Here is an 11,838-nt window from a genome sequence, read left to right on the forward strand (position 1 = left end):
GTACAGATACCAGTGATCACTGGAACACATACATGTCCTGTATTGATGTCAGTGATCACTACAACTCACACACCTCCTGTACAGACATCAGTGATCACTACAACTCACATACCTCCTGTACAAATATCACCCAGACATCATACATTTTTTTATTTCATTATTTTTGCATTACACACCTATTCCATACTTATACTCACTTCGCTCTTATGTCTACAACAAAATCTAAATCATCAACGTGAAAGAACTTTTGGTCTGGAATCAGCTGGATCTCAAATGTTGGCAAGACTAAAAATGGAGATGGATAGAATTAGAAAGTTATACTGTACATTTGTTCTGCTTGACTATTCGGGATGGAATTCTTTATGCCAATTTAAACTTTTAACTCAAATACCTTTTAGGTGCTTTAAAACAAACATATGTATATTGTTTTACAGCCGTAAAGCCTGTCTCCTGCTCAGTGTCATTGAGCTGTACAAGCCCACGCATCCTCTGCTGGCCCAGGCCCAGAATTGTATCTCTGCAATCAGCAATCAATGTTCAATATCTTATAAGTCTGACTAGGGAGGGCATGTATTGGATTTCTGCAAAGACCACTTCTCGAGAGAGGAAGAGTTCTTGTATTCTACTGTAATTGGTTGTATAATACAAAAAAAAAATATTATGGTAATAATTTCTTACCATATTCTCTCACTTCAAAATGTGCGGTGTAGTTCTGGAGAGGAGAATCTTCGTATTTTGCTGCTATGGTCCAGGTCCCCACACTGCATTGGAAAAGTTTTTATTGAAGTGCATTTTACAATACAGAAGTTCATACATATACAAGTTATGATTTTACACACACATAGTATATAATCCTCACCTTACAAGCTCAGGAAGTTTGTAGGACAGGGAGAGAATACCAGAGTTAGAATCCTGTTTGACAACATCCCTTTTAACAAGAATGTTTTCAGGAGTCTGGAAAAAGAAAAAAACTAGTGGTTAATATACAATAAACAGAACAGATTTGAAGAGTACAGTCAGTGGCCAGTTAAAGGGAGCCTGCCACAAATGTGAAAAAACATGATCCAGGCAGTTGATAATATATAGCCAACCTCACTTTTTCTGCAAAAATTGAGGATGACCACTCCAACCTTCCAACCTTGTTACTGGTCCTTCAACCCTTAGTGTCACTTAGGTCTCTGGTCATCATATGTAGGTTTTTAATGGCTGGTATTGAAAACAGGTTTTGGTTGTAAATAATTGGCTTTTGTAAAGGCCAATTTAAAATTAATTTGTGTTCACTAGAAATTTCATGTACCTACAATCTAATAAGATATATGTGTAAACACCTACAGGACCTGTCATGACAAGCTTCACTGTAAAGCCTTTTGTGCTAAACTTATAAATGTTATTGGGTGTGATGTATGTAACTCCTGGCAGTCCTCGTGCGTTGGCATATTTTTTTACGTTATACTGAACTTTTGATTGCAAAGGTGAGCAAACTCTTACCAAAAATTCCACGATGACAGCTTTGTTCACTGGGGACATTTTATAATCCATTGTAAAGACACGGTAGAGAACTATGGAAAAAAGGACACAAAAAAGGATCAAGTAAAAAACTGTTTTTATACCATGTTTTACGTTTATGTAAAATGGCCACATTTTACCACCTTAACAAGTAATGTGCAACACACTCCCATCTCATTATTGGCATCTGCCATCCAGCGGTCTGCAGGGAACTAATGGAAACTTGGACAGAACATGCTGGTAGATGTACAATGTATTTATAACAATGAGGGCAAGCTCTGATCTATTTTGCTTTTACATCATGAAAAAAAGCAGAGGAACTACAGTTCCCCTTTAATGAACATATATTATAACAAACCTACAATTGTGTCTCTACTTTCAAGGCCCATTTTGTAACATCGTTTCACCTATTTAGCATACAATAGGCAGGTAAGTTTGCCTAAAACAAAAAAAGTTCTTTATTCAGGGATGTTGCTGCTATGGTAGTAGAATAAAGGCACAGACATATAGTTCTTAGGAGTGGAAGGAGCTGCTTCTTTTATTGATGCCAGGTTACTATGGTTGAAAGGAGGACTCAGTCTGATTTTTTTCTAGTTGTTGACTTTTTAATAAAGAGGTCCTAAAACCTCCCGAATATGGAAAGCCATGCCAGAAGGATAATGGATCAATTGGGATTAGAGTGATCCAATGGCCCTGATTTATCAAAGTTCTCCAAGGCTGGAGAGAATACACTTTTGTCAGTGAAGCTAGGCGATCCAGCAAACCTGGGATGGATCTGGTCCAGGATTGAAAACATTTGCTAACAAATAGCTAATGACTTTTAGGAAATCCATTCTAGGTTTGCTGGATTACTTAGCTTCACTGATGAAAGTGTATTCTCTCCAGCCTTGGAGAACTTTGATAAATCAGGGTCAATGCATCAATGTTGAGTCAAAACTTAAAGATTCACTTTTGGAGTGATGGATCTCCAACATTGACTTTTTTACACTTTTGAATGACACAAAAATAATTATTCTTTCAAAACTGTATAATATAAAATAAATTGACAAAAGTATAACGTTTAAAAGGCTGACTGTTGTGGGTTACCTGTAGATCCTGGAGTATAAATGGTTTTGTCTGTCTGTATAAAGACAAAGCCACTCTGATAGCCCACCAGGACTACCTTCTCCAGATTACACACCGGGGACTTTACTGAAACATACACAAATTGTTTGGTACTCCGGTCATTCAGAAGGTCCTTGGAGGGAATCTGTGGAGGACGCACAACAAAATATTATAAAAAGACACAAATCAATTTATTGTCAAAGGAGTCTTTCACCAAACATTTTCTGGTGGAGAACCTTCCAGGTCCATGTTTTCAGTGGCAGTGGATGATTGTTCACTGGACAATGTTTAGCAAATTTCATATTCACTGCTTTATAATGACTCCAAAGTTTTAATATGGTGTAATTCTTCTAGATCAGTTCCATATACTAAATATGTACCTTCACAATTGCTGTTCCAAGAAATTTGTTGGCACTGTTCAGTGAGACCTTTTGCTTGGCCAAACTGAACTTTTTAAGTGGGAAGTCCTGGATCTCCACATCTGCATCAAATGCACGGCTGTGCCCGTCCACCACTATGGTCTCCTCACTCTCCAAGCGTAGAATATTACTGGTAATAAGCATACATCTACCATAGGGGACAAAAAAAAGAAAAGAATCGGCACTTTTATTAGCTTATGGAATCACTTAAGAGGACATATATATATATATATATATATATATATATATATACATCTATATACATACATATATAGATTCTTAGGTTGTTTAGTATGATCTGAGATAGTGAATTTACTTGAAAGGTACAACTAGAAGTAAAAATAGCATAGAATACATATACTTGAGTATAAACCAAGATCTTTTACCTGAAAATACCATTAGAAAGACTTATGGTAAAAATCCAGGCCACACCACCAGATGGTGCTGTGTCCTTATGTTGATGGTATAATAAACTTACAATTTGAGACACATTTTATATAAGGACAGAGCTTCCTCTATGGATGCAGTGCCATCTACTGTAGCAATAATGAAATGCTCATTTGAGACCAAGTGTCCCAAAATAATCATCTCAAGAGTACAAAATACTGTAAACTGTAACCAAAAGTGGTTGGGCTAAACAAACTGGGCCCACATGGATTAAGTTTTTTTCCCACTTTCAATTACATTTTTAAAAAATAACATACTATAAATGTATTTATTCACATCCATAGTGTTTGGCATGTTTTTTAATACGGATTTGAATGTTAGCAGTGACAGCCACAATTTGTGCCCTGGGTTTATACCATGTGGCCAATGTAGTTTTCTTGAGGTACTTAATTTTTTATTGTGACAGTGAGTCTGATTTATTAAGCTCCCTAAGGCTGAAAAGGATACACGTTTGTCAGAGAAGCTGGGTGATACAGCAAACCTGGAATGGATCTGGTTCAGGATTGACCTTTAAGAAATCCATTCCAGGTTTGCTGAATCACCCAGCTTCACTAACGTACGTGTTTCTTTTAAAGGCTTAGAGAGTTTTAATAAATCAGCCTCAAAGTAAGAATACTCTCTCCAAATGTCTTGCATACTCCAATTTTTCTTCTGCATTTATAATTGTCTAGCAATGTATCTGTACATACATGTTTTAGAATCTAATCAGTGTTGAAATTAAAAGCAATAGTTTTATAGACGTTTTTAGAATAACTTACTTGGACTTCTACAAACTGAAGAAAATCAAATTTATTCAATTTGATGGGGGTGTGTTGTGGACAGAAAAGCTCTAAAAATAACTTACAATGGACATTTAGAATTAACAGCTTTTTTTCTTTTATTTTTAACAATCATGAAAAATAACCTAACTGGTCTTTACGACAGCTCTGCCTATATTGCTGCTTTGGGTCAAACACTTGGAAGTTACTGACATTAGTTATGGAAGCCATGGCAAACCCAAACAAACAAGGACAATGAATTTGTTTCACTTTAATGAATCTGTTCCGCATAGGTGATAGGTGGCAATGATGCAACCAATAAAATAGTCCAATTGTCCATAAAACTGTAACAATAAACTCAACAAGTCTGTCCATTTACCTTTAATTGACAAGAATTGGGAGAGGGTAGCATCATCACGCATTTTTTGAAGACTAATGCAGCCTCCAGGGCTAAGTTGGCACTTCCGTAGACCAAATTAGGAACTGGCAGAAAACGCCTGTGCTAGCATTTGCAAAGGCCTCTTAAACCAGGCCTTTGTGACTAAAAATGATTCTGGACGCCTAGCTGCTCATAGTAGAAGCTCATGATAGGTAAAAGCTGAAGTTTCTTTACTGCAGGTCTGTAAATAGGCTTGGTCTCCAATGCAAACAATGAAAGGAAAGCTCTCTGAATTGGGCACAGAGCCCAAAATTGTCTGAAAAAGGTTCCAACATTTATAAAATTTTAACAAAACTTTGCATATATTTTTAATTTTTTATACTATACCAGCCATAGTTGCAGAATTAGTGCAATCTCACCAGGGATATTTAGCACATTTCAGACAAAAAAAGATCTATTCACCATAAACTATAGTGCCCCTAATGTTTATGCAAATATTAAACAGTCTTATTCTATTTCGAAATGCAAACATATCCGAACACAAAGGCCGCCAAGCAACAACCTGCTCTGCATTGTCTTTTATCCAGCTATACACTACAGTGCACTGGGATAATATTGCAGAGCTTTTATTATTAAAATTATTATTTTTTGGGTAAAGCTTTTTTTTTTTTATTAACAGGTTAACAATAAGGAAATCTTTGGCTTATGATGCTCTCGTGCCAAAAACAAGGTTTTAATGAAAAAAAAAATGCTTTTGATGCATTACTGAAAATTTTGTCAAGCAACTTTTAAATTAAATGCAAACCTCCCTAATGTGGTTTTGTCACCAACAACTAGGGGGGTGGATTCCCGAAGTCCCAAAATAATAAAATATAACCTCTATTGGCTTTGAAAATAATTTTCCAGATTTTGAATGTTATTTTTTTAGAAAATGACAATGCTTTTTCTAAAATAAATTATTAAATGATAATACCATGTCCAGAGCTGTAAATAATCTGGGTACTTCATCTGTATTTTTGCACTTTCATCTCATTTTCGCTTACGTCTAGATAATATTATTGAATTATCATTATGCAGATAGATTTTTGAACAAATAGATGGTACTTCAAATACGTGTAGTGTAGTTGATCCCAAATGGTTGTTAGTGATTTCAATTGATTGATTTGTATTGATCCAAAATAATATAGAAAAAAACAATGATAGGTGTATGCCTAGCATCACAGTTCCAGATTTTCAATAAATTGTATTAGTTAATAAGCTTACTGTTAGTATAGAAGTATGTTTGCGTTTTTATCTCATTATTCTGTACTCACGGTTGAGCGTAGGCTCCAGCCAGAAGGGCCAGCAGGGCAAGGCACAGAGCTCTGCACCCCATCATCACAAGATGTGCACTGGCTGCTGGGCAGCTGCTTTTATATTGGCTGGGAAGGAGGCAAAGCCCAGGGCAAACAGGCAGAGAGAGCAGGAGGAGTCCCAGCCATTTCCAAACTCTGTCATTTCCAGTAAATGCTGCAAAGATTTCACAACAAGTACACAGGGATTGTGTGTTCTACACAACTAAAAGATATGCACAGACATTGAGGTTTGTTTAACATTCCACCTTTGTCCTGCACCATTACAGAAACACACAGAGATTTCCAAAATCCCAAAAGGGGCAAAGGTCATAGTTTTCAAATGTTTCTTTTATTTAATTCCAAAATAAAAGAATACTGAATAATTTAGTACTATCCTATTTAATGTACAGCGCTGCGTAATATGTTGGCGCTATATAAATCCTGTTTAATAATAATACATTAATTAGCATCAATCAAATTATTTTAAATATATACAATACAAACCTATTTAATTTATTTAATATATATAGATATATGTATTGGGAAAAATAACTGTGTGGAATGATATATATATATATATATATATATATAGGGTTAGGCTGTAACATTTCCAACACCCATCAAACACAGAAATATTAGTTTTGTCTTATTTGAGATATGCAATTTCTAAAGCTATCAAAGTACTTATTGAATAAAAGAGGAATGGACTGCAGAGATGGAGACATAATCCTGCCCCTGTACAAAGTATTGATCAGACCACACCTCAAATACGCAGTCCAATTTTGGGCACCAGTTCACAAAAAAGACATTGTGGAATTGGAGTGCGGAGAAGGGCAACTAAACTAATAAAAGGATTAAAGGAACTCAGGAGAGATTAGGTGAAATGAATCTATTCTGCCTTTTGCGGAGAACACAGCCCGCTATATCAGGACAATTTAGGAGATCTAATACATAATCAGAAAACGAATCCATATAAACAAAAATATAGATAAACAAAAAAATATATATATAAAAGAAAAATGAACAATATAAAAGTGTTCAGTTGAGTCATATTGTTCAATTTTTAGTGTATATATATTTTTTTGGTTTATCTATATTTTGTTTATACAAATTAATTTTCTGATTATGTATTAATGCCATAGATCTCCTAAATTGTCCTGATGAAGCGCACTGTGTTCTCCGCGAAACGCGTTGACACTTTTTGGTATCTACATAGAAGATTTTGCCTACTTTGTATGTTTTTACTTGTTGAAAATTGTGATATACTTGCTTCATAGTTTTGCATGGAAATGTATTTTTCATTGTAGGCTGTAATTCTTAGGCATAACTCACTGATATTTAATAAATTTAAATAAACTTTAAATAACAAAACACAAAAATCTGTCAATAAATATAAAAAAAATATTTAAACATGTAATGTAACTGTATAGTAGCATATATATTATATATATAATATAATTATTTATACATAATATATGAAAATTTCTTTGTATTGGACTCAATTCAGCTATTTTGTATTGAATCCAATACAAAATTATTTGAATGTCCCACAGATCCTCCCGCCCGCACCGACGCATGCACTGACGTCATTGGGAAACCCCGTAGATCTCGTCTCTGCACTGCTCAGCTGGAGACCGGAAGAGCAGGACGCTTTCCTAGGACCTGCGGGGACCAGCAGGACACCCAGGGACAGCGACAGAGCAAGGTAAGTGGGATTTTTTTTGTTAAAAGTGACCCCCAGTGTGACTCGGAATTACCACTTTTTGCATGTAAAATTCACCCCGAGTCACACTCAGGATTACCACTAGGGGGGTAAAGTAAGGACAACATACACTGTTGATCCAATAATAGCCCCATAGAAAACTAATGAAAATGAAACATGAAAATGAAACTAGATATGCCTACGTATACAAAATTAAATTTTTGAAACACTTAATGTCAATAAATATTTTATTTAGTATATTTACAGAACTAATCACAAAGAAGTAATTGAAAAACTCAGTTTGTATGATTTCCTTTCATGCTGATGATCAGGACAATCACGTTGAAGGCTCCAGCAGTAGTCTGCCATCATGTGTCAATCCCATCTGCTCTGATACCTTTCTTCCATCACCTTTGAATCTTGATGGAACCTCTCCCCTTGTTGCTCCCTGAAATTGCCAAGGTTTTCTGGATAGACCCAATTTTCTAAAGTTTAAGAGCAAGTTTTGTACCAGTTCTTCATAATTTTAAGCTTCATGGTTACCCAAGAAATTCTTGACAACCATGACATAGTTGTGCCAGGCAGAAGCTTCAGTGTCAGTCATGTAACTTGTGAAATTTAAATTATTTATCAGTTTCCATATCTGGGGTCTATATTTAGTTATTTTTCAGTATTCAATCTAGGGAAGAATCTACAAATGTATTGAAGCAATCACCGTCCTTGTTTAGAGCTCTAACAAAATGCTTAATTAATCCCAACGTTATGTGTAGTGGAGGGAGAATGATTTTGTCTTTGTCAACCATTGGCTCATTAATGATGTTCTCACCTTTTTTCAAGTTTTCCCTTGGATGCCATGTAACTTTTTTCCAGTGATCCTGCTTTTTTCTACTATTCCACAAGCAGATGAAACATGGGTACTTTGTGTATCCACTTTGCTGTCCAAGTAGGAAGTTCACCATTTTTAAATCAACACATATGGACAATCGGTGTTCATGATAACAAAGCTTTTGTAAGACCATTTGGATATTTTCATATTCTTCTTTAAGTTTTGTTGAGTGACCAATTGAAATTGATGCATAGCAGTTGCCATTATGCAGTAAAACAGATTTCAAACTTCGGATTGAACTGTCTATAGTATTCTGATTGAACTGTCTCAGTATTCTGGTACTCCCATATGGGCTAGTAGTCCAGGGGTGTTACAACAGTACACAAAGTCTCCATCTTCACTGAAATATGGTAGGAGTGTCACCTCTCTTGTCCTATAAACTGTTATTTTAACTTCCGGTCTCAGGGAGTTCTTTTCTTTGGATGGTAAAAGTTCAGATGCTTGTTTTGACAGAAGGTCACGTATGAAATCATTGAGTTCTTCTTGGGAGAACCGCTGGTTTGATGAAACACTTCCTTCAGATTCACTTCCACTGCTAACTCATGGATTACACTCCCTGTATATCCTCCATGTTGGATACCGAAATATCAGGGAGTGTACTGAACACTGGTCTGGGAACATCAGCACCATGTGGCACAGGTCATCTTGCAGATTCCAAATCAGGGTACTCCAACTTGTTTTCTTGTAACGATTGAAACCTTTTACATTCATAGCACAAAATTAACAATCATTATGATCATTTTTGGGCTTTCGCCATACCATAGGCGAACTTTGATTTCATTTCAGGATTCAACAGACCTGAAATACACTAAATATGTTGAAAAATTTAAATATTTCTAAGGTATCAGGGCAAGGATAATAAACTTTATCTGATCCCTAGCAGGTCTTAGAGTTAGGTATAATATTACACCATACTATTATTTAGTTAATAAAGATTAAGTCACAATGCAGAAGCAATGTGAAAAAATAATACACCTTTACCCCTACCATAGGAATTTAAAGGAAAGGTAGCTGCCATGTACTGTTATTAAAATGCATTTGATTATCAGTAAGTGGGACCAGCTCTATAAAAGGAAAAGTTTTGTCAGTTTGCTGTTCAATGACTCACAATGTCAAGGATTGTTCAATGCTCAGTGAAATTGCAAATACAAGCTCAGATTCATACAATTTATGACAGTACAATTGGAAAAATACAGAGGGACAAAGACAAGGGTTGCCAGGGAGAAAGCCTCTTCTAATAAGAACATGGCAGCACAGCTTAGCTTTCCAATGTTTCATCACAACAAACCACAAGACTTCTGGGACAGTGTCCTTTGAATAGATAGGACCAAAGTGGATTTGTTTGGCTATGTTACTCAGTGCTACATTTGCTGATAACTAAACTCAGAACAGACACCTCATACCAACTGCCTAGAACAGTGGAAGAGGGGTGATGATTTGGGCTTTTTCCAAGAGTAGAGGACCTGGAAACTTTACAGTCCTGATTTTCTTTGCATACCAAAGTATTCCAGAGTCAAATGTGATGTAATGTGTGCAACAGCTAAAGCTTGGCAAAAATTAGGTCATACAACAATGATCCCAGGCACACCAGCATCTTCAACGAAATGGCTGAAATAGAAAAGAATCAAGAAATTGCAAAGGCCCAGTTAAAGTCCAAACCTAAATCTGTCTGAAATGCTGTGGTGTGACCTTAAGAGAGTTGTGTATAAATGAATGTCCTCAAATGTCAATGAAATGAGGCACCATTGTAAGGAAAAGTGGCCTAAAATTTCTCCACAATGATATGTAAGTCTGATAAAGATATTTGTTGCTAAAGGTAGTTCTACAACCTCTACATAAAACCAAATAAGGGACTTTTTAGGTATCAATCCACTGGATCATTCACATATCATAAAATGCCAACAAAACTTCATGAATTTTTAAAAATTAAAAAAAAATCATATCATTATACACAAGTCAGGTCTCAAAAAGCGTTAACATCAATGCGTTTCTCAATCTTAAGTCTGCTTCTTCAGAATAAGCTTTGGGACCTAAGAGTGCAAAAATCAATACTCATGAAAAACACATCCAAATTTAACAAATATCGATAATCTACCAAATCTATAAAAAAAATATCACTTACAATATTGTTCAACATTGGAAGAGAGCTCAAAAAAGTGACAAAAACATTTTAGGTTAGATTTTAAAAAATTTAGAACTCATTAATGACCAGTTGAGTTTTTATTATGTTTTGATAGGTAAAACCTTAGATTGCATTATATTATATTTTTTTGCACTCATTTTTCTATTTTTGCACCATCTATTTTACCAGGAAAGATATAAATATCTGCCCAGTGGAAAAACAATAGTTCTATAAAATATAAAACAGGAAGAAAACATAATTTTTCATGACACAGTATATTGTGAAACCATGATGAACCATAATGACATTTTAACCTCCTTAAGTGAACCTTCTGATGTTCTTACATTTAGAAACTTAAAAGTATAGATTGGAAAAGTTACTTGAAGGTTTACTTTAAAGTTTCTGATTTAATGCGGAACTGTCCTAAATAAATCCTACTTTAATTCCACAGAGCCCCTGATCCCTTCACATATGGCCTCAATTCGTCCCTGCGCCATCCTGGAATCCTCATTTGTCCCACCGCGGAGAAAACACTGGGGGATTCCATCTTCTTCCATCTTACTTCTCCTTCTGCCTACATCTCCCAATCTTGTACTGTGCAAGAGCAGGATTGGTGGTGTATCCTTTTGTAGATGAAAAAAAAATTGAGTGCTGACCTCAATACGCATGCAGGATATTGGTACTTTTCTTTTCTTTAAGGGGAAAAGCTCCTTCTGCACATGTCCGAAATCAGGCATGCACAGGAGAAGCAGCCCAAAGCCTCCTGGGATATGTGACATAGGTATCCCGGGAGGTGGTGAGCTCCCATTCAGTCTTTACCGCCGTAGTAGTAACGAAAGAGGGGAAGGGGCTTCCCAAAGACTTTGGGGGAAAAAATATATTTTGTAATTCATCCACCCTTTTATATAAAGTAAAAATTATGGTGCTAGATCCGCTTTATTACTACTGACCCCAGTTCTATAATTTACTCAGTATCACTTAGTATTTGCAGTATTGCCCCATTACCATTTGTAGGTAGTGGTCCATGGTGTAAGTAAGTGCCAACTTTGCACTGATGGCTGATGACTGTAAGCTTTAAAATGCTGGTGTTCCTACAAAAATAGTTTAGTCTTTTTATTTGTTTTTTTTTATAAATTTTTTGTAACTGCTGGTGATCCTGCAATGATGGTTATTGTTCCGGG

At 35.7% G+C, this 11,838-nt stretch overlaps 1 protein-coding gene across 1 annotated transcript in view; it reads right to left on the reverse strand.

The window, feature by feature from the left end:
- LOC140322826 (complement C3-like) overlaps positions 1–6,081 on the reverse strand; it is a 42,674-nt gene extending 36,593 nt beyond the window's left edge. Inside the window, exons 1-7 of the mRNA XM_072399439.1 lie at positions 5,927–6,081; positions 2,991–3,177; positions 2,593–2,755; positions 1,489–1,559; positions 860–954; positions 679–761; positions 198–285 (exon numbers count right to left, since the gene is read on the reverse strand). Of these exons, the coding sequence (XP_072255540.1) occupies positions 198–285; positions 679–761; positions 860–954; positions 1,489–1,559; positions 2,593–2,755; positions 2,991–3,177; positions 5,927–5,991 (752 nt within the window). The 5' untranslated portion in view covers positions 5,992–6,081. The remainder of the gene's footprint in view (positions 1–197; positions 286–678; positions 762–859; positions 955–1,488; positions 1,560–2,592; positions 2,756–2,990; positions 3,178–5,926) is intronic.
- Positions 6,082–11,838: the final 5,757 nt, after the last annotated feature.

Source organism: Pyxicephalus adspersus, chromosome 2 (assembly GCF_032062135.1).
Source record: "Pyxicephalus adspersus chromosome 2, UCB_Pads_2.0, whole genome shotgun sequence".
Classification (NCBI taxonomy): Eukaryota; Metazoa; Chordata; class Amphibia; order Anura; family Pyxicephalidae; genus Pyxicephalus; species Pyxicephalus adspersus.